Here is a 26,378-nt window from a genome sequence, read left to right on the forward strand (position 1 = left end):
AACTTGTTGGAAATGTTTTCTGTTCATAGGCAAAGTTGTGCGTACACCGAAGTCCAAATCGGCTAAATGCCAAACTGCGTGGGAACGTGCTGACTAAAAAATAGTTTGCAGGTATGGTGGCCTGCATCGACACCGAGACACAGGTGAGACTCCGGTGGAAATTCCCTCGCAATTATTTACTTTTTAATGTTATATTTGAAATTTATATTTGGAAAGGCGGAATTGTTGATTCGACATTACGCGCAGGTGCGCTTCAGATGAAGCGCCTTGTGTGTCTGCCTTTAGCCTCAGGGTGGCGTAGCTTACACGTTAATGAGAGAGAGAAAAAACAGTCCCTCGAACACGTTATAGTTTATAGGAGCGCCCCCTACCCGCTATCGGTGGAAATGCAGCGTGTAAGGCACCTTGTAATTCGAACGAGAACAATTAGATAAGATGGATAGTGTGCCTTTAAACGAATCCAGCATGTTGTGATGCACTCTTTGTTTCATCACCACCCGGGAGTGTGGTGAAAAATGCGAAAGGCTCCCGAAGTGGAGCAGCACCTGTAGTTGTGGAACAGACCATCCATCTTGCCGCAAGTGTGTGTGTGTATGTGTGTGTATACAGTCAGGAGCTAGCATATGTGGCCTCTTGGATTTTCATTAGGTTCACAGTGGAGCAGAGAAAAACACAATCGGGGTCAAAACTAGGCCCTGGACTGTATACAATTGTATGAAACGTATAGCAGAAGCGGGAACCCCACAATGGGAGCCCCACTTGCAAACGCGACATGCTGCACTAGTGTGAGCTGCCGCAATTGCTCTTCTACAAGCAGCTAATAACTCGGCTGAGAATGAGAGACACTTCCATTTGATGTCACTCATCGGCAGTGTGATAAGTGTGAAGTGTGTGTGTGTGTATGTCCCCGGTCACTCCCAGTGACAGCGGAGCATCCATAAAGTTGTCAAAGAATGATTTACACTCACAGGCCAATGTATTAGGTACACTTGCACCAAGTGAAGGCATCCAATAGTATTTGACAGAGATGATGATTTTAGAAAACTGTCATCATTGAAATGTGTTATTTTTTTTGCGTTGTGTGTACTCGAGCACCGAATCACGTGAAGAGCTCCTTCTAATAATCAAAAGTATACTTGTATTATTACCTTTACATAAATCATAAATGTGTGTAAAATAAGGAAATGAATATGTGACAATATCATATCATTTTATTCGATTCAAATGAGCATCAAAGTGATTATTTCGGAGTTGAGAAAATCTTGCATCACATTATTTTATGCAACTCGCGCCCAATACTTTGTTGTGCCATAAAATAATTTTAGAACCAAGCTCTGTTATTTTATACATATTTGTAGCTACATATTTAATCTTGATAAATCAAGCTTGCATGTTAACCCAGTGGTTACAGTGACATTTGTATGCGTTTTACAAAATTCTCGCATCCATAACGATGATATCAAAGCGCAGTGGAGATGTTTGCGTCCATCACGGCCTAAACGAACGAGTTGTGAAGCTGATAAAAGAGGAGGGTCAATAATTCATGTTTGATAATAAAGCAATCGGTGGGCGTCGCTGAGCGTCGAGCGGCCCCGGCCCGGCAGGCCTCGACGTGGAGCGTCTTGCGGCCAGGCGTGAGATGAATGCTGCCGAGCTACCCCCAGCCCCACCCCACAAAAAAAAAGCGCCACGCCGTCGACCTGTAACGCCACGCTCGGCTTTGATGTGGACCACAAACACAGCAGTTACATGAAATATTGATGCCATTTTTTTTTTTTTTTGCTTTAACAAAGTCCTGGGGGACCTCAGTGCGCTCCCAGGATTGGAGTGTGTGTGTGTGTGTGTTTAGATCCAGGACCATTTGTTTGAGGGAGTGTTATTGGTCCTAATAGGCACACTGAGGATGACCACCGCAATGCGTGTCAATCGTAAAGGCCTCATCATGAGATGAATTGCACTGTTCACCCCGGTGACCCGACTTTGTGGGTTTTTAAAGTATTGCGGCCAATTTGAGGGCGGGGGGGAAAATAAATTCGGGTTCCAAGTCTGAAAAGGTTTACCACTCGCAGCTGTTTGGCAGAAAAACGACAAAAGGAAGAGAACTCTCAGACACCCAAACGACATTAAGTGTGCAATCTTCATGCTAAAGCGCAATACAAAATCCCATCGACAGGGTAACCAAAGTAGCATAGACGTTGCGGTCGTTTCAACTTGCCGACCTGTTAGATTTCTCTTCTTGTCGCCACCTGTTCTTGCCGTCACCGAACTCATCATATTTCTTGCTCATACAGCAATACCCACGGGCATATATTCTTTATCCTCTGTGAAAAATGACCACAGAATTATGGTCAAGTTGACCCACAGGCGTGTTCCAAATTGGTTCGGGGATCATGATAAAATTATTTTGATGGTAGTTTAAAAAATAATAATAATCATTTTCGCCGACAGTTTTTGGGAGTGATGTTGCGAAATGAACAACTTTCCCTGGTCAAAATGAGGCTTGTTGGAACAAAAGGAAGAGATTTACAGGACGATCACTTGATGTTTGTCAGCCATTGTCCACATTTTCAGCGGGTCATTTAGACCCTACAGCCTAACACTTGGCTAAAAAGACGTTTACGTTTCGGTGCGAAAACCTCCCAATTAAAATTTTACTGTGAGGTTTTTGTCCCAGTTCCCCAACATGAGGCCTTGCGCATCATCCCCATGTAATACGATTTCACAAAGTTTGAAGGGACTTTGCATGAAAATGACCCACATTGAGACCCCCAAAAAAAGGCGGGTGGGAGAAAGAAAAAAAAAATCTGAATATTGATAAGTGCCTTGAGTGTTTTTTGTCTGTTGAGCGTACAAGAGCAACACGCTCCAATCGGAGGAGCCGAGGGAGGATTTATCGCTGTCCCCGCTGATAGGCGGCGGCTGCCGTAATGACTTCTGTGGCAAAGGAGAAGTTGAAGGAAGTGGCAGCGAGGAGGACGGGCGGCGTCGAGCCGGGGGGGGGGGGGGGGGTGCAGCAGATAGTCTGGGAAAGGTTTGGCGCAATCAAGGCGCCTCTCGCCGTCGGAGTCCATTAGATAATCATATTCATACCACACAAGGCTGGAAAGCCGCGCTTCTTGTTTCATGATTCCCTTTTAATCCCGCCTGATAAGGAAATGGGTGGGGGGGGGGTGGCTGCGCTGGGGCCTTTTTATGACGCCATCATTTGGAGTCGGCCCGCTGGGCCTCGCCATGCGGGGAAATTGCTCCAATTGCCCGAGCGGTGACAATATGACGCTTTATTATTTCCCAGGGATGCAAAAGAACCTCCCCCACACCCCAAATATTCTTTTTGGGTTGATTGAGGGGGCGGGGCCTTATCTGCCATTCACATTAATGGCCAGCTCCAGCCAGGGGCCAAAGCATTAGGTACACCTGCTTGGTATAATGAGGGCAAGCAACAAAAAAAAAAAAAAGAGGACTTTGCTTCACCACTGGAGGTGCCACGTGGACAAAAGTATTGAGACACCCCAACGTTGGTCTTCCCTGCCACTTTGTGGGAATTTCTGGCGAAAGTAAGCGTAGCTACTTCTGCCGAAATGTTGAAGTCTCAGATTCAGCCTTTCTTTCCCGCGGCGTCGCTGAGCGTTAGCTTTGTCCGTCGCTTGTCAGATTGTCACGAAACGGCCTGGCAAGTATCGATTTTCATCGCACAGTGAGCACGTTGCCGCGTTGCACAATAAGCAGAAAAATGTAGTGTGGCTCTCTCTTTTCCGCAGCTGCCAGGCCTTCACTCAGGCGGATGGAGAATTGTTACCGCACTTTGCCCTCAATAATATTACAGGACAGTCATGTAGGTGGGGGGGGGGGGGGCGGCAACACATACGCGGTTACGAGCCCGCAATCGTCGTTTACGTTGTTCGGATTATTTGGCGATGCATATAATGATCATAAAATATTGTCGGAGAAAAATATTTCTGTTTCTTTGCGCACGTATGCGTGTGGCTTGCACATGTGTCGATCTCAGGCTTTGCAGCGACCACTCCTTAATTGGGGTGAGATGCTGGGCTCAAAGGGCGGTGGTGGGGGGCGGGCGTGGCGGCCCACCCCAAACCTTTTTCTTTCTTTCTTTCTTTCTTTGGTTCTCCATCAATGGCTTTGGCGAGTGCAGAGGTGCTTTTGATGTGTGCTTTGGCTCGCCGGGTCCGACTTTGGAATGTGCGGAAGAGCGAACGGAGGGTTAGTCGCCTGCGGGCACAAACGCAATCCCCGAGATCCTGGCCCCTCTTTGATGGAATACTTTGGGGAACCCCGCTCCTCTTGCCGCGACCCCCCCCACTCCTCACCCCGCCCCGCCTCCCTCCAACATGCACGTGCACACACGCAACCGCCGAACAAGGACTTGACGTGATGGGAATGAGGCCCAGATGAGGAATTACACCACACCCTTGACGGGCTGCTCCCCGTCGTCATGGCAACCCTTCAGCAAATTGGGGCCGACCGATGACGTCATCCTTAATGAATCCATTGTGAACCCGAAACAAATATGTATAGTTAAATATATTAATTTCAATTCAAGTTGTCAGACTGTGATGAGTTTATCGATGGCAGCAGTGTGACACCAGGCGCCGACTAGGTCATTGCCAATTAGGGAACTTCCCGCAACGTTTTTATAATTTTCCTCAATTTGTTATTTTAAATGCATAAATGGTGTAGAAAGAAGGAAATAACCAAGTTACAGTATATTGGTGGACTTTGATTGGCGGCAAATGGAGTCAGCTGTGTTCATGCCCACATCGGCGGAAACCACCGTTTTCTAAATATTTTTAGCGATGTTGCGAAATGACCAAGAATTGCTCAAACACGCTTCCAACTGCTGCGTTTGACCTTCGAACCTTCGAGTCACCGCTGACCACACGCACGCACGCAAGTGCGCGCGTATTGAAGTCCCATTTAACGCCTTGATTTTTTGCTTGCAGCTCTCCATTGATTAGCGCGGCACTAAACCGCATAATTTTCCCCATCTATTGATTAATCATGTATATTGATCAGTCTCCTGGACCGCACAGCTTACAGGTCCTCAGCAGCCCACCAGACTCTTTTGGGGCCCTGTATGCCCCCACCCCCTCCAATATTTCCCTTCAAATTGCTCCATCAGATTCGCGGCCCAAAAGTCAAGACTTTTATTTTTATAATCCAGCCCCATTATTTTTTTTTAAATCCATGGCAAAATTGATCCATTGTTTGGTGACCCTTTTAAGATTACAATAGCAATTGTGATTTTGACTCTTGGTTATTGTGATTGGAGTGAACTGGATCATCCTGAGGGTTTTTTTTTCGAATATTTTGAGGTTCTTACTGAGCGAGACAAAAGGGACAAAATATTAGAAACTGCTGCAGTGAACATTGTGTTTGTTGGACAACTTTGCTTGATTGACTCTCTCAACCTTTAAAATTTTTTTTGGGATAAGTTTCTTTTATCGGAGTTCATTGATCAGTGATCCTCCAATAGCTCCCTCTGGTGGTGTACAAAAGAATCACTTGCTCCGTACTGTTTGGTTGTATTTAACGTTTATGTTTAACCAGCAGAATTTCATTTCACCTTAAAGAATTGCTTTTTTTTTTAAGCATGGGGTCAATATGATCTTATTTCACTTTCACGAGCATGACAATTTAATTGAACTTGATTGCATTTCCTGTTTAAGAAAATTGCAACGTTTAGGTACAATTTAGTTTAATTTCATCATTATGTAAGTACAGTTATTTTACAATATTTAAATTTCCAACTGCATAACGTTCCAGTGGCTTACAATAATAAAACATTCCGTCTCATTTTTCTGAACCCTTGGCCCTACTGTGCTCCTGCAAGTCCTGTCAGTGTTTTTTTTTTTTTGAAAAGGGGTTACCTGGTGTCAAAAGTTCAAGATGGTTTAGAGCACATGCATGTCGTGAAACTTTCAAAACGATGATGCACAGTTCAATGTTTCATTGTAGAAAAAAAAAGTTCTGTCAAGTGAGTGGAAGCAGAAAGGGGGGTACAAAAAAAGGGGAGGAGGACTGTGTGGAGTTGAAGGAGGGGAGGAGTCAAGCTAGGGTAGGAGCAGCTGGAGTTCCACACTTCGTCGTCTCTTCTCGGAAAAAAAAAACGCGCACGAAACGCAACGACATCGCCAATGTGACGCGCGGCACGCACTCTTCTGCTTCTTCTTCTTTCTTTTTTTTTTTGGCGCGTCCACACACTTTTGGTGGAAGGCTGCGGTGGACGCTTGTTTGTCCGACGGCCCTCGAACGCAGCAAAGGCGCCCAAAGAAGAAGAAGACACGAAAGAAGAAGAAAGATCGGAGGAAGAAGTAAGAGGAGAAAGTGGAGGAGGAGAAACAAATCTGCTCGCGCCGTTTGGAAGTTGTAGTGTGGGAAAGGGAGAAAGAAACGAGGAAGAAGACGAAGAGGTCCCGGGCTCCTCCAGAGGCGCATCTGCACCCCACCTGAAGAGGGAGGCCCCCCCCCAAAAAAAGTGCCAGAAAGACACTCAAGTAAGTCTCACGCGCTTTTACGCACTTTCCCTTTTCTTCATTTCTTTTTCTTTCTTTCTTTTCCCTCATGAAGCTCAGGAAAGTTCCTCTCCGAGTTGAGTCGAGAGCAAAGTCATGCACGCTTTCAATGCAAAGTTTTCCAACAGAAAACAAGCCACTTTTAATTCATGTACGTCAGGAAAACAAAAAATAAATAAACGAGGAAATGCTTTGGAGCAGCGACAACTTTTTGGGCGCCTGTGGGAATGTCTGCGTGCGTGTCTGCGTGCACATCTATGAATGTAAGTGTGTGTGTATGGGGCGGGGGGGGGGGGGGTTTATGTGTCTGTGTTTCTTATGGGGCCCGCGTGTATGATCATATTTCACTGTGTGTGTGTGTGTTTCTGACTGGTTGAGACATTGAAGACACACACGCACGCACGCGTAATACTAAAAAAGTATTAAAAGCTGATTTAGTTTTAGTCTGATCTGTGTGTGTGTGTGGGGGGGGGGGGGGTTGTTTTCTAGTATCCTGAAATCGTTAACAAGATCTCACCGACAATCATAACTGTTGTGATTGCAATTATTATCATACGTTGAGGTTGATTGCATTATTGCTGGCTCGTGTGCTTGTGTGTGTGTGTGTGTTGTGCTTCTGGCATTTTTTAGATTGTTCACCCGAAGTCCACAATATTTCTCAGACACTCGTCATTGTCATTATTGTTGTTGTCGTAAATTTGGCAATTCTTGTTATGAGCTGAATACGTAACACACACTCCAACAAGCCGCATGCGTCTGTGTGTGCGCACGTGTGTGTGTGTGTGTGCGTGCGTGTGGCTTCTTTTTCACGTACTCGCTCACACGCGCAAATGTGTATCACACACTCTTATTATTATCGTTATTCAAAATGTTATTTTTGTTGTTGGTTGCAGTTAAAACTACGCAGACAAATGTGCAACTTTGTGTGTGTGTGTGTAAGAAAACATCACACAGTATACATACACACACATAGTGTATGTGTTAAACAGTATCTTCATGAGATGATTATTGTTAGTGGCCGTTAAAAGTCCTCCAATTGATAAATATTTAATTGATGCTTCTAAAATCAAGTCGATCGGTTTGTCGTCACTGAACAAAGTAGGATAAAAATGAATCAATAAAATTGGTCATTTTCACAGATATTGCATTCGACCTAAAAAAAAAAAAGCGGTTGTGTCAAGTCTTTTTTTTTTTTTTTGCTTTCTGCTTGTCATCAAAATTGCAATCTTCCCGATTCCGAAGTCAGAAATGTAAGATGCCAACGTTGCACGGCTCACGTTTATGCACAAGGGGGGCAAGTTTATTTTCATTTTTTAAAATGGGTGGTGGTGGGGGGTGTCCACATGAAAAGCGTCCACATGTGGAGATATTTTGTTTGAAAGTCGCGGCCAGCTGCTCCACATTTGATGTGCTTGCTGACTTCTCGGGTTTCCTCATGCAAGAGTCGACGGCACCACACCGCAATTCTCTTTTTTCACACCTGGGCCAATATATTAAAAACGAAAAAAAAAAAAACTTTTGGACATCTTCTCTGGAGACAATGACTTGCCACTAAAGTTGCTAAAGTGCATTTGAACCTTAAATTAATAAATTGTATATAAATTGTATTTATTTGTGCTCCTTTAGCAATTATTTTTAAACTTCATCCTTTTTGATTGAGCAAGCAGCAGGTCGGCTTGACACGTCTCAAATATTTTGACAGTGACTGCAAATATTGCAAGATGTCACATTATCAATACATCATTTTTATATTCGTGGTTTTATTTTTTTTCAGTGTTTTTTTTTTTTAATCTGCCTCTTCATTTATTTTAACGCGTTGCCTTTAAAATTTCCTTTCCCAAGTGCCTCCAAAAAAAAATAACTTGACGGCATATGCTTTGTACTGTGCGCCCCCCTCAAAAATATGAAATGTTGACTTGAGCCATTTCATTTAAGGGTCAGGGGGTCAAGGTGACAAACAGGTGCACCTTCCACCAAAAAAAAAATAAAAAATCTTTGTGCCGTTAGGATGGTGATGAATGTGTCGGCGTTGAAGATGCAAATCTCCACTACCACAATCCCCCCCCCCCCCCCCCCCCCCCCCGGTTACTTGAACACCGACATCATACCAATATTGCCGATAGCGTTTATCTCAACTTGAAAAGTCCAAATTATGCAGAGTTTGTGCTCGCCCCACTCCCCCTGTGCCCCGGTGCCCCCGCAGAATGGAGGCTGTCATGTTAATGCGAGGAGGTGACATTCTATTAGCTTCTTGAGCTATGGCCTCTCCTCACGCTCACACATCGGAGCGAGCGAGTGCGTATCAGGCGAGGGGGGGCCCTAATGAGCCCTGTTGTGGTGCTAATGCTTGCCGTGTGTGTGAAGGAAGTTGACTTCCCTTTTGAGATAATTGCGGGCTCGTCGTGCCTTGTTTGTTGTTTGTCGGTATAATGCGGCCTGTCTACATTTAGTGCCCCGGGGAGTGGGGGTGGGGGGGGGGGGTGCTCCACAGGTGACGATCCATGATGAAGTGATTGCAAAAAACCAAAAACAAAACCCTCTCACATGCTTCAAACACATTGAAACGCGTGAACACACTTCTGAAATATCATTTGGAGGAAAGGAAACAAAGACTCGTTTGCACACTTCTCGCGCAAAAAGAAAAAAGAGGCCAAGGGTGCTTGCTTCAAGCTGTTTCCTGGTCACTCCCACTTTACTGTAAAACTGTCCCGTCAAAAAATAAAATAAAAATAAATTTAAATATTGTAAATGTAGACGCCAAAATGTTGAATCAAACCAGATGACAACAAAAGTCCGCTAGCGAAATGCCAGCCCCCCCCTAAAAAAAGAGGCCGTGTTTTATTTATGGAATCAGCGCCAGAGTCAGTCGCTCCTTGTGAGTGTCTTTTTTTTTTTTTTTAAAGCCTAATAATCTGATTTGCAACATCATTTTAACTTCAGCTCACAATATCAAAAAGATATGATGCAAGCAATTTGTGGTTTCATTTCACGAACTGAGCGTGGCTCTCCTTGCCCACATGCGAGGGCATACCACGACCTTCAACTCCAGAGTTGGGACCACTCCTTGGTCCCGCTAGCAGACTTCCTCTTGCTTTGATTTGTCTGCAGAAGAAGACGTAGTGGGTGAAAAGTGTCCAAAAGCGTGCGGACGCGTTTGCGTGCGGAGGTGGGTGGGGGGGGGGGGCGGGTAAGCGGGGCTGCGTCCTCTCCTCCTTGGCCCGCTAATCCCCCAGCCAGCCGTCCCTTCAGGGCATGCCTCAGATCTGCCTTGGCGCGGACCGGCCCTGCTCCGACGGCCCATTTAATATGCTATGTGTTCCCCTCCCTCCAACCTCAAACCATCATTGTCCCAGAGCGGGACCCCCGACCCCCCCCCCCCCCCTCCCCCTTCCAACCTCCACTTCAAGGAGCCGCTAAAGGCACCTTTCAAGCCGGGCGATGTCTTTGGATAAGACGCCTGCACGGCAGAGGCTGAAGATACGCCGTCATTGCGGACGTGTCCGCCGCGGTGAGAATATTCAGCGGGCGACACGCTTCTTCCGCCTGCTTTTTGCTCTAGGCCAGTTTTTGCTTAATAGGCCGCCAGCAGCCAGAGGAGAGAACGCTGACCTCCGCCAAGGCTCGAAACAATCTTCTTTTGGAGAGCAAAATGTAGTCATTGCTGTCAAGGAAGGACATTTGTAAACTGTTAGCACTTGTTTGCGCCAAAACAATTTGCGCAGTTGTTCTTACTTTATTTTGAAATTTAAAATGATCAAAGTTTGTTGCAGTGATTTTTTTTTTAACAATATACGTTCTTTCAGGCCCATTTATTTTTATGTTTTGCATTCACAGTGTTTGTGCTTCCGTTTGTTGGTGACGCAAATGGTTTTTTTTTTTGCGGCAGTTTTCAGAAAATGCAGTTCGGTTGCGCCGCTCTGGTCGTCGCGAAGACGCGGCACAGCAAATCCCGTTAAAAAAAGTGTAGCGGCGGCTGCCCTGGTGTGAAGTGTGGCGGCAAGAGGTGAAGTGTGTGCCTTCAAGAGGGGTGGGGTGGGGGGGGGCCCATTTGTCAAGTGCCTTGAATGCAAGATGGAGGTCTGTGGGGGGGGGGGGGGTGTCGGCGGATTGTTTTTGCACATGTGGCCTTGGGTCGTCTTTGATTTGAGCTGTCTGTGAGGGAGTTTTTTGAAGGGGGGGGGGTAATCTCGAATATGTCAAGGAATAAACTAGTTTGGTAAAGTGTCATTTTTAAACGTACTGGATTATTCCTGCGTTGGATGTGCGCCTTTAAGTGGCGAGGAAAAGTGAGCGACATATTTGTGAATGTGTGACAATAGATCAGATCTCCTTGCCCACACGTGAGGGTATCGGAGGACCTTCATTGTTCCTTTTTTTTTTTTTTGGTTAGGTTTTTTTTTTTACTCGCTTCACTACAGTTGTAATTTTGGAGGTCCACCGTACGTTTGAAAAAGAAACGAGGTCAACACAAGTGAACTGAACTCAGGCAGCGATTCTTTGCCGTTGCACTTGTGGTTGTCGTAGCGCGCTTGGACAAAGGAGGCTGAAAACATTTTTAACGCAATTCGCCATTGAAAGGTTTGCAGTGTTGTCTTTCACCGCATTCCCGAGTGGAAGTGAATGCGGGGGCCCCATTGTCGCGGATGTCGGAGGGGGGGGGGGGGGTTTAATACCTGAAGGAGCCCCCGCCTAGCCAGCCAGCCCCCCACCCCGACGTTCATTTCCGCACAGGTCGGAGAGGTTTCTTGCTCTCGTATCTTGTGAAGAATGCTGACGCAGGCGAGCGGGCGGGCGGGCGGCTTCAACCGTGCCTCGTCGTCCCCAACTCAAAGAAACAAAAGACGACGGACTCAACTATCGCGGCAAACTTGTGCCCTCAGCTCCCTGCACGCCCCCCCTCTCTCACCCACTCTTGACAGCACTCTATTTGAAGACTAATCGTTTTTCTCATGCAAAGCATGCTGTTTTAAGGTTGTGAGGGGTGGGGGGGGCGGTCGGCGCTGGGGAAGGGCGGTTGTGTTTTAACAATACTCCACGGGGAGTGAGGAACTGGATTTTGGGGATGGTGCTGTGTGGGTAAAGGGGGTGCAAGGGTGCGGGGGGGGGGGGGGGCGTAATACCTCTCTGCTTTGCTCTGAAGACAAAGCCCAGTTCCCTTTCGGGGCTGCATGAGAGGGAACAGGGGGGTGGGGGTCTTGGCGATGTGTAGGGGGTGGGGGCATCCTTGAAAGAGAGGGAGACATTTTTAATGACAGTTTGTCATCGTGCCGCCTTGAACTTTACGGCAAAATCGTGGGGCGGGGGGCAATCATGCTGACAGGCAAAAATGTACGAAGAAACGAGAACCGGAACCAAAAGATGGTGTCCAGTCAAAGTAAAATCAAGTTGGACGGGGGGGGGGGGTGCGCCTTCTTTGTTGCCATGTTGAAGGGGGTGCGTGGCTTAAAAAGTTTTGGAAAAACTTTCATTCTTTAGCAGTTTATATTTATTGAGTTCATTCAGTCAATGTGTGTGAGGCTGTGCACTGGGTGGGTGGGGGGGGGTGCGCCGTTTTTGGTGCGATGTTGAAGATAGAGAATGTGTTGTTGACTCGATGTTCAGTCGACACAGAGCAGGCGGTGCAGAAACTTGATGTTTACCTCAGTTCATGGGTATGAGAGTGTGCGCAAGGAATAGGGGGTGCACCGTCTCCGCCAGGATGTTAGAGGCTGCCTTGATTAAAAAAAAAATGGGAAAGACACTCTCATTCTTTGTTAATCTTATGTTCCATCAATTCCTATCCATCAGGGTGTGTACCGAAGGGGTGGGTGTGGGGGGGGGGGGTGCCATCTTTGTTGAGGATGTCGATGGGGTGCGCGGTCGAAAAAAACAAACAAAAAAACGGAGAACGAATGAATCTTACACACTTAACACACATTTTGTTGACATTGTAGTCGCTGTGGTCATTACAGTAACTCGTGCTGACATGTTGAAGGAGGTGCACCGATTGTGTCAAAGTTTTGTTTAGTTGACTTTAGGTCCAATTAAGGGCATAAATGTTCGAGGGGTGCTCTAACTCTGCAGACATGTCGAAGAGGGTCTGCGGTTTGAGGAGGTCGGGAATGACTGACTGACTGACTTGCATCATCATTTTAGTTGCCTGCAGTGTTTTGGAGGAGGTGTGGATGAGAGAGGGGGTGCGCCACATTCGCTGGGATGCTGAAAGGGCTGCATAAGTTTTAAAAGTACAGGAAATACTAGTATACACATTTATTGCTTTTGTCAGTATGCTGACATCAGTCCAGGTGTATGGGGGGGGTGCGCAGTAAGAGGGTGCCACCTTTTTAGAAGGATGCCTTATTCATGACATAAGCCAAAGAATTCATTATATTCCCACTCTCACTTTATGAGGATGTTGTTAAAAAAAAAGCGTCCGAGGCGTCTACGGCTTTCATTTGTCAAAGGTGGCTGACTCCCTCCGATCCCCACGCACCCCCCGGCACACACCTGATTCCTCAACTTTTCTCCCGCATGTGCGCCCAGACATTGTCTGGACTCGGGCAGGACATTAGTTAGAGCGGCCTCTGGGAGTCCTGACTGAGACCGCGAGGAGCCAGGTTGGGGTCGGGGGTGGGCGAGAGGTGCGTGGTCTGTATGTTTCGGGTCAAATTTACCCATTCCCCCCCCCCCCACGATAAATTAAAAGTGGGAAATGTGTGATGCAAAATGACCGTGTGGGAGAAGGACCACGAAGGGAAGGTGTGCCGGAGTGGTGGGGGTGTATTAGTGAGTTGAGTGGAGTGTGTAGCTGCACCTCAGGGCTCAGCAGTGTGTAAGCCCCTCACTAGCACCCCCCCAAAGCTGCTTTCACAAAGAGATTTACAAGACAGCTCTCCGGTGTGTTCGGCTGCCCTGCATGATAAGTGGATGACTTGCAGCCAGCCAGTGTGTGTGTGTGTGTGTGTGTTCACAAAAATTGACCTTGTTTTTTTTTTCTTGCGTGTGTGTGTGTGTGAAGGCACGGCACCTTGACAAGGCATCCTGTTAGCTTTTAGAATTATTTATAAAGCCTTTTTGTGTGTGGCACCTTTAAGTCTCTGTCTCCTCCCATTATTGGATATGACTCTACCTGTGCACCCCCTTTTTTGGGGTGCGGGGGGGGGCGTCACCAAAAGGACCCCCAGAATGCTTGGTAGGACCAGGTGAGAAAGACTGACTTGCGTGCTTGAGCATTTCATTCAAGTTTTATTCCTTTCACACTTGTGAGAGAGAGTACACTGGGCGGGGGTGCGCCATCTGGTTATCGAAGGGGGTGCGTGTTTTAAATTTGGCAGATTGCAGATTTAAAACCAGTATGTTTTCCAAATGTGGCATTTTTCATCCCGATGCTAACGTGTAGCCACTGAGCATTGTGAGCCAAACCGGAAAGTGACAAGGTTTGCCATGCCTTGCGATTGGCTGCAACGGCCTCGTGATTTGCGGTTATCGGCGCCACCTGTCGCTTTTCGGCGCGCACATGCCAGCCCCTAAACGACCTTAATGCGGAACCAAACCTGTTTTCGGAGCCTTCCATGTTGCCTCATTCACACTTGGCGCGGCGTTTTGTCATCCCCAAAGGGAATGAAAGAAGGCCCCGAGAAGTCCGCCCTGACCCGCTGCATATGGCGTGCATTACAGGCTAATCTACTGCCGCTTCCCCGTTGGCTTTCCCCGCCCTCGCCGCACGCACCGAGTCAGCTTTCTGCGTGTTTGCTGAGGTTTATGTTAATATCGCCTTTATTGAAACAAGCTGCCGTGTGATTAGAGACCCGCATGCGACGTTGCAACAGCTCTGTCATCCCTCTGGCGTTTGAGGGGGTTGTGATGATGTTGGGGGGGGGGGGGGGAGGAATCAATGCAAACCAGCTAACGCGGGCTAATAAGCCATTAGCTCTGCCATTGTTGGGGCCATTTCCATACGAGGACCTGCAGGGCTTGCAAAGCCGCGGCGTTATGTCTGCGAGCAACGGCTGATTGCGTGGGTGAGCGATGAGGCCGTTGTTGTCGGGGTGTAAGGCCGGCCGTGCTTATTATCCCGCGCTGAACGTCAAATTAAGCCACACATCTTCATTAAGACAACTTCGTCCTCCTCTTCTCTGATGTGAGGTTCAGGATGTCCGACATGCTGCCAAAATATGCATTTGCGCACAACCAAAGGAAATGGAAAAAATGTGGGTGTTGCAACACTAACGTCCCTCTTGAGTGAAAAGTGTGGGTGTTCAACCCTTTCACTGCAACAAGCAAGGGTGCTGAAACATGCTCATCCAGCTGGGAAAAAAGTATGGGTGTTGAACCTTTTCACCAGACGTGAGGCATATGGGTGTTGAGACACCCGCACTTTTCATTGCCTAGTGGATGTTTTGACTTTTTCTCTTCTTGTTCTCTTTGCGTCGCCATTGTGTGGCTCGTGGCTTCCCCAGTACACCGCTGAGACTTTTTGATGGCTTTCCCATCAGTGTGCCTGCATATGTGTTCAGGTGGGGCGCATCAAATCCCCCGAGACCCCCAGTGTGTGTGTTTGGCTGCGTGTGCGTGCGTCCGCTCCAGCGCGGAGAGAGAGAGAAGGCCCCATATGAAAGTAGAGGGAAGCAGTCGTCTCCAAAGTCGGCGGGACTCCATCATGAGAAGCCGCGCTGGGCTTTTGATGTGCGCGCACCTCCGCTGCCGTCGCTTCCGAGCCGCCGGAGGAGTCGCACGCACACGGGCGGGCACACGCGCTGCGGCTCTCGCAGGATTTGCTTGCACCCCGCGTGTACAAATACATATACATGCTTGCGTACACATCATTGGAAAGACACTTAAAGCAGCAACTAACTTCGGGAGTAACTAAAGGCAACTTAAGGAGTTACTTGAGGTAATTTATGGAAAAAAAATCGAAGGCAACTTAAGTGTAAGGTAATATTACGTAAGCAGCTGTTTCTATTTAAGGATTAAGTCTTCCCAATAATTGTTGTGGGGTAACTTGAGGCAACGTTAAGCCAAGCTAGCACGCGGTGTGCCGCTTCTTGCCAGGCAGGAATGTCGGTGCCGTCTCGGACCAGATGAAGTGAACGTGCCGCCGGAGCCGAGTCATCGCTCTCAGCACGCTCGGAATGCGAAACCCGCCGTTTACCCCCTGGAAAGTTTCCCATCCGTGCAGGAAGTGCAACATTAAGCCCCATACTGGCCATCCCCGCCCCCCACCCCCCTTTCTCCGGCACATTCCTTTACATCGCGACGGCTTGCCTTCTCCGACCGTCTGCACGCGTTTGACTGCGACTTGATCACGCTGTAGCACGACAGCGAGACTTGGACTCCGCGACTTCATCTGGTCCAATTTGAAAGGCATTAATGCGCTTGAAATGGCGCCGGCCGGGGGCTGCGCGGGAATTAATAAGAGCCAATAAAGCCGGCCGCTGGGGCATCCGGTCCAGTCTTTAAGTCAACATTATGACTTCTTGCTCTGTGTGGGGGTGTGGGGGTGGGGGTGCTTGATTAATCGCAAAGGTGCTGGGGAAGAGCTAATTTCTCACTTAGCCTTCCTGATGGGGCGAGCTAATAGGCCCTCGACTGATTGTCCGCCGCTGTGATTATTGCGCATTATCGCAGCCCCCGCCCCCTCCCCCCGCCATGGCACTTGTTGTCGAGGACCTCAGCCTCGGAGATGCTCGCTCGACGTCGCCATTAATCACGCCGCCGCCTCCACGCAAGTGCAAGTTGACGAGAGTAACTAACAAGGCTTACTTCAGAGTAAATGAGCGCGTCGAAGCATTACTTGAAGGAGTAACTTGGCGGAGTAACTGAAAGCAATTACGTGAGTAACGAGTAACTGAAGGCAGTTTAGGAAGTTCCTTAAGGAAATGTAAAATGTAACTGAAAGCAGTACAGTAGAATGACACGGTTTGAAATGAATGGAAAAATAAATCAATCTTCATAAAAAAGTTTAATTACTCCATAATTAATAATAATAATAATAATGCATTTTATTTAAAAGCGCCTTTCATGCCACCCAAGGAGACTGTACAAACGATAAGAAAATACAATGTAAAAATTTGTAAACGAGATGTTATATAAAAACAGGACATAATTGACATTGTTGTCAGTAGCAGTGCTTTAAAGCTGCCAATTTAAAAGCAATGAGGGGGGGGGGGGGATCGTCACCGCTCCGTTACACAAAAAAGTTTTGGAACCACTCATTAATGTCATTCAGAATTAATTTGAGGCAATTTAAGTTGCACCTTATGGCAACTCAATACATAAATAACGGCAACTTACGGAGTATTCCAAGTCAACAAAATAAAAACAAAATAACACTTTTGGCAGTGTGTTCTGGGGCTGCTGGAACGGATTAATGGCATTTCCATTCATTTCAATGGGAAGGAACGATTTTAGAAATGATTGTTGAGTTAGTCGAACATTTTATCCCAATTTTTGACTTAAGTTCCTTTTTTAAGGTTGCAAGTGGACTCAGGCAAGCCACAAATTGCCAGCGAAAACTTTCCCGAGGACCTTCATCGCGTTTTTCACAAGCGGTAATCTGCATTTCGCCCCACTGCAGCGCTGAATAAGCAATTCTGCAGCCCATCAGGAAAGTGTCGCATCAAAGGCGACCGGTCCAAAATATATAAATAATACTTTAATACGCTTTGTGGCGGAGTTGCGACGACGCGAGCAAGGCTGTCATTGTGGGGTGCTGGCTTTATTCGGGCCTTATCTGCCGCGTAGCCGGCGCGGCAAAAAAAAAAAAAAAGAAGAGGCATCGTGTAAGCGTTGCGATTACATCGTGCGGGTTTGTTCCGCAGGAATGCAAGATGCGCTCAGGTCCCCAGGCTGCATTGTGCTGCAAGTGGAGAGGTCGCCGGCTCGCGGGGATAATCCTATTAGCGCCGCTCGAAGCCACTGTTTGTCCTTGACGCAAAATATCACCACCGAGCGGTTGGCGTCCGCTCGTGCTCGCTGCGCTTTGGATAGGCCACGCTAACAAAACGCATCAAACAAGCCCCCAAATTGCTCGTACCCGAGTTCTTATATCTATTTATTAATGTATGTATTTATTTAACTGTTGTGCTTTCATTTTAAACTGCACAGACAATGAGTAATTCTGTGCGATTCTGATTGAAAAATGCAAAATTACTTTTCAGCATTAAGAAAAAAAAAAGTACTTTCATTCATTTAGGTTCTAAATTGACTCGCTTTCATCTTGAAAATGTGCATTATGCTGCTAATGTTTTTCTTTGGGACATTGCAACTTTGTACCTCCAAAACGATTTAAAAAAAAACACATACACAATCCAAAATTCCAAACCACTTTGTGTACGTGTGTGTGTGTAATTCCTACTAAATGGCCCTTGAGGGTTCGGTCCCCCCCCATGTCAGATCGGGTGCCATCTGGGCACCACCTGAACGATCACAATTTCTCACTTTTTTGGGGTGGGGGCGTGGAAAAAACAGTGTGTGAACATTGTGAGAATAAAAATTTTTCTTGTAATATTATACCTAATACCCCCCCCCCCCCCCCCATACATAACAAGAGGTTTGGAGGGACCCTCGTGCGTCTGGCTAACACCTTATCCAATGCAAACACATGCACGGCGTTCTGTTTTATTGCGAGATTGGGTTAATCTTGCTGCGGGCTTTAGGCACCGCTACCCCCGCCGCTCCCCGCCCGTCTTCCTCACCCCTATAACCCCACCCCCCGCCCCTGGAGTGTTTTTAGTTGTTCCAGCTGTGCAGTCGAACCTTTATGTTGTTGGCATAGCTGTGAAATTTGCAAAAACCCACATGGGAAAACATGCGCAGGCATGCAGGGGCACCCCACACTGCTCCCAGTCCCCATTCATTTTTTACCCCCCCCCCTTTTTTTTTTATCCCACTTTCCCTGGCAATCTGGCCCAATCGTCTCCATCGCTTCCCTCCCCTCCGACTTGCGGCGTGGCTGCACTCGTGATAAGGCGCAGATAGCAGATCTCGGTGGTCGCTGATGTAATGATGATGAATGCCGTGCCGCTGCCAGCCCCCCCGTCCCCCTTCAAAAAAAAACCCTTCAAGGAGGATGCCGGGACCCCCGACACTGAACAGTCATACTAATGAAATGAACACAAATACAGAAGCTCATGTGTGAGGAGCAGGAGGTGCGCCAAATTCAAGCCCCCCGTGCCCCCCCCCAATTTTTTTTTTGATTTGCACAATTAGCGTAATTTTAAAGTACGTCAAAAAAACTTTTCTCCAAAAATTACTTTTTTTCAGGAAATTCCCACTTTTTTGTTAGTTTTCTTTGGGGGAAAAAAAGTTTGTTTTGAAAACAAACAAACAAAAAAAGAAAACGAGGCAAGCGTTTATTTTTGCTCTTCACTTTGATGTGTTCAATTTGACATTCCGCTCGCCGTCTTTTGTGCGCCTGGCGTATAATTTATGTTAAATTGATTTGCTTAATGTGCTTAAAAAATAAGGATGCTTTTTTGTTTTTTGGGTGCAGCATTCTAAACCTGTTAAATGGCCTCGCTCTCTGCATGGAGGGATTACAGCACAAAATGAAGATGCGCTTCCTCCCCCCCAAAGAAAAAAAAGATGAGATGAGGAACTACTGTAAGTTTATGGAGAAGACCACATCTGCGTCTAAAGGGCGTGGCGCGCAGGTCCGCGGGATTAGGGGTGAAAAGTTATGGCATTTAATTGCCACTCCGTAGCTGCGGGGACACAAAAAGCCGCTCAGACACGGTCCACTGGGCCGGACTTGGGAATGTTCGCCAGTGGAATGGCCCTCGCTGCCGCCACCCCTACCCCCCACCCGTCATACACGCAGCAAACTTGACCCCGCTATCCACCTGGAGGGCGTTGCCCGTACTATGCACCATTTTTTTTTTTTAAATTTAAGCATCATGCTCCATTGCAAGTGTGATGAAAATTCAACATGAGGATCATCAAACTGCAGGCGCAGTAGAAATGCAGCTCAGACACTTTATTAGGCACACTTGCACAACCTGAGAAGTGCTGCCCAGAATTCAAAGCCAACTAAGATATCCCCCCCGCCCCCCTCATAGCTGACTTTTTCTAAAAAATCCATTGTTTATCTAGATAAACTATTCCGTCATTCAACTACGTTGTACGCGGCTACAACCCCGAGCAACATGATCATTAACTTGGCCTTAAACAAGCCAAAAGCTGTAACGTCTGATCACATGACAGGTTCTTTTCTCCCCCCCGCCCCCCCCAAAAAAAGCAAACAAGGGCAACCGTTTCACTTTCACGTGCAGATCAAAATGGGTCCCACAGATAAATCCTGACTTGCGCGTTTGCAAAAGGTAGCCGCTTCTGTCCAATTTCCAACCACTTGTAATCAATTATTTCACAGCACATTTTTTATTTACTTGCCGTTTTTTTTTTTTTTTTTTTTTAGTTTGGAGGAATAACAAAACAATACTTATCCTTATTTTGGTCTTTGTTTTATTTTAAATAACTATAATTCCGTGGTGGTAAACCTGTGGCCCGCGGGCTGTTTACTGAATCAAAACATGCTGGCAAAATTTATTTAGCTGCGCTGCGGGTCATGTGGGAGCCATTAGACGACGAGCTTTGTTTGATTCTGTGTTGATTGGCCGAGAAGTAATTGCATGTGTGTTTTTCTTTTCTTTTTTGTTTTTTTCTGTGGCGATCTGGCAATTGCTTACAGATGCTGCCTGCTGCTACGGGTCAGCATAGATGACATGCATGGAAAGAAAAAAAAAAAGAGTAAAACAAACAAACTGCGCAGTGTTTGTCTGACGTTTAGCCTTCGCTACTTCCTCCGTAAGGTGCCCCGTCCGCTCACCTCCCCCTCAAACAAAACACCCCCCACCCCCTAGTGTGCTTGTAATAAAGCTAGCATGTTTACAGAATGCGTGCCAATTAAATGTCTCTGTTAGCTAATTAGACAGTCTTTATGTTAGACGGGCTCAAGTTTTCCATGGTGTCTCAGCAGTTAGCTGGCATGGTAGCTAGGTAGTTCCATACAAAGCTAATTATAAGCTAGTTAGCTAGTTAGTTGGGTGGGAAGTTACATTTCGATTTTGTAGTAGGTAGCGAACACAAAATGGGAGGCAGGATGTTATGTACTAAGTCGGGGGCCACTAACTATAGCTAATGATAGCTACTTCTCGGGTCCTGATTAACGCAAAGGGCTTCTGAAATAAGTTTGCTCATATTACTTTTAATAACGTTATTATTGTACTGTCTTCATTCATGCAATGATTTAGGAAATGGATAATATCAATAAAAAACACTGTGCATATATATTTTTTTCATTTTAAATCTCTTCCAGTGAACAAAATGGCAGCCCATGTCCTCATCCATGAGCTAGCAAGTAGCCTTAGCCTGCGCATGTTTAATTGTAATTAGCCAACATTAAGACCTGCATGACCTAGATGGTGTTTTGTTTGTCCATGGCCTCTGAGGTGCTGAACTGCCAGACGGCACACTGCACCGCTCTCTTCTAAACCCACAGACGGCATTAACTTCAACCACCTTTTCTTCTTTGAAAGAAAAATTGCCCGGCACCATGATATTCCCAGCAGGACCTTCAAACAATCCTTGTTTTTCCAGGATTGCTTTTTTTCCCCTTTCTTTTTCTTTCTATTTTTTTTAACTTGTTCTCCGGTATATACCCTTAAGGTTTCTCCTTACTGCCTAACACGAGCATGACTATCTGCACTCGCTTTTACTTTGTTTGTCAGATCCCAGATCTCGTCTTGTTGTGATTGTGGCTTGTTTTTTTTTTTCTTGGCAGGAAGTCAGAAGTTTAAGGTGACATACTTCTAAATAACTTTAGATTTTAGATAGCAAGAAAGGAACAAAGCTGAGGGGCCTCTATATCCAGCATTATGGATTTTCCTTGATGCTATTTTATGTTTGGATTCTCGTGTATGACTTGGATTCAGCTAGTTAGCTAGTTTGTTAACGTAGCTAGATGCTGCAACTGATTAAGTCATTTAGAAGTGTCAGCCGAGCGGAAAAGTAAAAGACTGGAGGTTATAAATGTATCGGTCATTTAATTAGTTTGTTGGCCACCAAGCTAGCTTGGTTGCGAAATCATATAGAAGTGGCCCCCAGGTTGAGCTACCAGGGGTACAGATTTGAATTCACTAATTTCGTTTCATTTTTCAGTGTTGGTCACTATGCCGTGAATACTACAGAACCAGGCTGTAGCCCGCCAACTCTAAAGTGGACAGTCAATATGACACACTGCATTTTTCATGACTTTTGTTCTCTGCACAATAGCGAAAGTTTACACTTGCTTCTTGTGCTGTTTTCCTGAGTTTGAAACTTAAAAGATTGTGTTCAAATCTTCTTGTCCTCCCCCTCAGTTATCCCGTCTCCATGCGGTGCTGAGGAATGAGCATTCACCATGGAAACCCAAACCCAGGCCAACTCCGCAGCTGAGAAGAAGAAGAGGGTGGAGACCATCGTGGCGACCAAGGGCTCGTCGGCACGCAATGACATCAGCGAGAAGGCGGTGGCCTCCAGCACCACTTCCAACGGTACGACACACACTCCGTGGCATGCCAACATCACCTGACTATGCAACTGACCCCAAGACTTTGGTCTGTATTGCAAAAGCATTCATGAAAAAAACCCCAACAAAATCAACTTTTACAAATTTCTCCCTGATTTCATTTCAGGATTTTTATAAGCGAAGTAGCATCTTGCTGACTATTTAAAATTTTATTTTGTTGTCAGAAAAAAAAACCCATCATCACATTTAAGTGCAGATGTCCATGACCCGTTGCTTGTTTTTCTAACCGCGATGATATCATTTCTGAGCAACTCCCAAAAGCTGTATTTAAACATGTGACTGTTTTCTTTACTCCATTTTTCCCATGCTTTGCTGTGAGTCACTCTCTATGTAACGCTGTTGCTAAACTTGTTTACATAGCACTGCCCTTATTTTATGCCCTTCTCAATGCCGCGTAGCTTGCAGCTCGTTAGCCTATAGTCATTCGCTTTTCATTCAGATGCAAGAATGAGGTATCTATCTGTCTAGCTAGCTAGCTAGCTTTCTATCTGTCTAGCTAGCTAGCTAGCTTTCTATCTGTCTAGCTAGCTAGCTAGCTTTCTAGCTGTCTAGCTAGCTAGCTAGCTTTCTATCTGTCTAGCTAGCTAGCTAGCTTTCTAGCTGTCTAGCTAGATAGATGAGCAGTCACGCCTATAGACACAACAATACCAAATAGTTGGGATCACCGTTCCCCGCGCTTAAGCCGCAGCTGCGCTCATTAGTAGCGGGAGGATTTTAGACAAGTTTTGGGTGTGAGGTTGTGGATGGCCCAAGAGGAGGCTTCTGTCAAATAGGATAATCCCAAGTGTCCAAATATGCGGAGGCGACTTTCTCCCTCACAGGCAGTGGGTAACGTAACACTGAACATCCCCGAGCATCCTGGGAAAAGCCATTGCCAGATGGCCGATGAAGTTTTATTAATTAAGGAGCCCGCTGAATGGGGGTGGCTGTGGAAAAAGCAGGGATATAATTTGACTCCATAATTGGGGATTTTCCTTGCTGATGTAACGACTGATGGTAAAACTGCAGGGAGTAGCGGCAAGATTCTCTGACGGGAGCAAGATTAGTCAGACCACGGTTCTTGATGTTTTTGCACATATTCTATCTTTAAGTCTCCTTTAAACTCCCCATTTTTTTTTGCTGTTCTGTGTGAAAGGTCCAGTTTTGGAATATTGCGAGAAAGGTGGTCCACGACCAACTTCTGAGGTAGTGTTGGAGATGGCGCGATCGATGTGAGACCGAATAGCTGCAACCGGTGTAAATTTGAAAACACAAGACTTACTTCTGATAGCACGTTGCTGTGTAAGAGAGTACACAGAGGTGGAAATATGCCGCCAGATCTACCAGTCCACCAATCCCGATTCGCCGTCCCGTAATCGTAAGGCCACTAACATTCTTTGGGCTGTTATAATTACTCCAAATTGCCCTCTGCCAGAACTCATAACCTCTTATCGGATGTAACACTACACCAAACGTTAACCCCCACCGCCTGCATCCCCCCCTTTCCAAACAAAAAGGTAATTGTGAGCAGCTGCCGAGCAGCCTCTTGGGCGGGTTCCCCTGATTGGAAGAAGCCCCTGATCCCCAAGAAACCCCTTTGGCCTCGAGATCCCAATAATAGTTGAATAGTCTGTTCCTTCCCCCCCCTGTTGGAAGTTTTATTCTGGCGCCAAGTTGTCGTTATCGGCCCAGAGTTGTGACGTGGTTGGCTACTAAAACGTGGATTCATCCTGCGTGGCCCTCATACCCCACTTCCTCAATCCCCTTTTTTCTTGCCTGACAACTCAAAAGAGCCGACAGAGCCGCGACAATGCCATGATTGGGAGAGGGGGGGGGGTCCCCCACATCCCACCCCCCACCCCAATCCCTTACTCTCATCATTCAGCGGGCAGGTGGACCACAAAGTCCTCTGATTCTTTTGTTGTGGGGTGGGAGGGGGGATAACATGGCCATTGGTGGTGCGGTTTTACAAAATGGAGTATTTAGGGGAAAGGTGTGGAATTGGAGTTGAGTTGGGAAGGTTGTGGGGTGGAAGCACAAGAGGCTTCCGAAAGATGTAAAAGTTGCGTAATTGACCACCGGCTTTTCAGCAGTTCAAGTCAGGACAACAAAGAGTTGGGCCAGAGAATTATCGGCGCAAAAAGGGGAGGCTTTCAAGAAGAAAGGGAAGAAAATCTGATGGGTGAAGAGGGTGGAAGGGCGGCGGGATGGAGCGGTTGAGGGGTCACCGTCTTTTTAGGCAGCCATTTAAATGATCAACAGTAAATCGAGGGGGTGGTGAGGATAGCCGGGGGGGGGGGGGGGGGGGGGGGATAGGCTGGGGGTGGGGATTGTCATCCGACAGAAATAAAGTTCCCGTTAACAGCGCCGGATGGAAAGTAATTTACAGATACGCTGTCCCCCGCCATCTTTGTGCCGCCCAGATAAGGTTTCATTTCACAAACGGATAGGAGACATTTTCACTTACGGGCCGCCATTCTGGGACACCTGTGATAACAGCTTGTGGACCCCTAATTGAAAATGGGTTTCAAAATGGATTTCCACTTTTCTTCCTTCCCTCCTTCAACCCCCCCCCCCCCAACCCCACCCCGTAGCTTCCTCCATCTCCCTTCGTGACTGCCCCCGCCGTCCGTCAAAACCACGCTTTATTCCGATTTAACCCCCCCCCCCCACCCCCAAACTCCACTCTCCGTCCTCTTTTGGCCCTGAGAGGTATATTGGATGGGCAGGGCGGGAGAACGGCGAGTCCGGGGAAAATGGAGCTTCGGGAGCGGATCATCCCTCAGCCCGTGTCAGCACTATGACAGCTGCGTGATCCGTCTTGTTAATGAAATCATTGATCACTTGATGGGACTCATAATCAACTGTTTCTCCACTGTGTTCCGCTCCATCTCTGCCTTCTCCCCGATCCCCTCCTCCTTGTGTTGCTTCTTGAAGCGATGAAAAATGTCCTCTTTTGTCGTTCAAGAATTAGAAGGTATACATCCGCGCAGAGGTGACGGATCTGTGCTTTGGAACCAACTCGGAGGAGGATCCCTCCCATCTGTTTCTGTGCTAGGTGCCTTTGGTGGGGTCCGGAGGAGGAAGCGAGGGTCCCCTCCATGTTGCTTTGCTCCCAGTTCTGGGTCTGCGGGGCTAATGAGAGAAGACTGATGTAGGGATAAGGGACCTCCAGGGAGTACTGCCTGGCCCGGGGGTCAAACAGCACAATGGAGGAGGCGTTTTGAGGCTGACACACAACCCCCCCCGCAAAACTGCGTATTTGTGTTCAAATAACCCCCTGCTTGTTGCATAAATAATACATAAAAAATGCATGGAAAAACCTTTCAGAATCCACGAGGATAAATTAAGGCCGACCTGTAGACACAGAGAGTGGGCGTGCCTCGCTTTCTCTCGTGAGTCACACTCATTTCACGGACCTCTGGACTGAAGGCAATTTCCTGCAGCAGCAGGGGGACGGGCTTTGGCAGCGCCACCTCGCTGGGGCCCGAGGCGCGAGATTAGCTTAGCCTCATTGCTACTCAGGGTGGAGGAGGAGGGGGGGGGAACACGAGCCTTCCAGCCCAGCCTTGGTCTTTGGACTCACTTGACTGGCGGACTTCCGTCCACAGCGCCGCAGTGAGAAATCAGTGGTCACCGGGGGTCACAGAGAAGTCCCCGGACCATCACCCCCTCACCCCCCCCCCCCCCCAAAAAAAAGATAATGAGCATGTCCCAAAGGATATGATGTAATGAGGTTAGGTTTGGGGTTAGCCAAGTAACATCCCAACACCGCTCCACCAATGCCATGTCCCATTCCTCTGAGACCAGGGAGGTGCGGGGGCCCCGTAAACCCATAATGTGGGGAAACAGTATTTGATTATGCTTGTACTTTTTTTTTTTGTTTTTTTGCTATTTGTTGTCAGGCATTGGTGCCCCCCCCCCCCCCCCTGCCAGTAGGAACAAAAGCAAGAGCGTCCCGAGCCTGCCAGGAGGATTTAGTATGGTGCCTTCCTTCCCTGGCGCTATGTTGTTGTGTTGTGCTCGCCTCCTGTCGGGTCGTTGCGAAAGTCACGGTGGCAATGCGTGGCCCTGGCGCTTCAATTCGAACACCGACGGACGTTTGCGTCCGACGGCTTTTGCCCCGCCGCATCTGGTGTTGATCATAAGAAAATGTGCGATGACAAAAACGTTTTCCAGTTTTGGTTTTTAAATGCTTCCTTGACACACTTCATCATGTGGTGAGAACATATAATTAGTTCAAGGTTCGAGTCTGGCTGGGGGATTTACTTGCGGATTTTAGTTGGACGCGTGCACAAAAGGCTAAAGAGACGCAACTTGAATGG

At 47.2% G+C, this 26,378-nt stretch overlaps 1 protein-coding gene across 2 annotated transcripts in view; it reads left to right on the top strand.

Moving 5' to 3' along the window:
- The first annotated feature begins 6,046 nt into the window (after nt 1–6,046).
- gli3 (GLI family zinc finger 3) overlaps nt 6,047–26,378 on the top strand; it is a 73,816-nt gene continuing 53,484 nt past the window's right edge. For both annotated transcript variants that reach the window (XM_052054370.1, XM_052054371.1), the window contains exons 1-2: nt 6,047–6,512; nt 21,866–22,039. In XM_052054370.1, coding sequence (XP_051910330.1) covers nt 21,907–22,039 — 133 coding nt within the window. In that variant the 5' untranslated portion in view covers nt 6,047–6,512; nt 21,866–21,906. The remainder of the gene's footprint in view (nt 6,513–21,865; nt 22,040–26,378) is intronic.

The sequence above is a fragment of the Hippocampus zosterae genome, chromosome 20, assembly GCF_025434085.1.
Source record: "Hippocampus zosterae strain Florida chromosome 20, ASM2543408v3, whole genome shotgun sequence".
Lineage (NCBI taxonomy): Eukaryota > Metazoa > Chordata > Actinopteri > Syngnathiformes > Syngnathidae > Hippocampus > Hippocampus zosterae.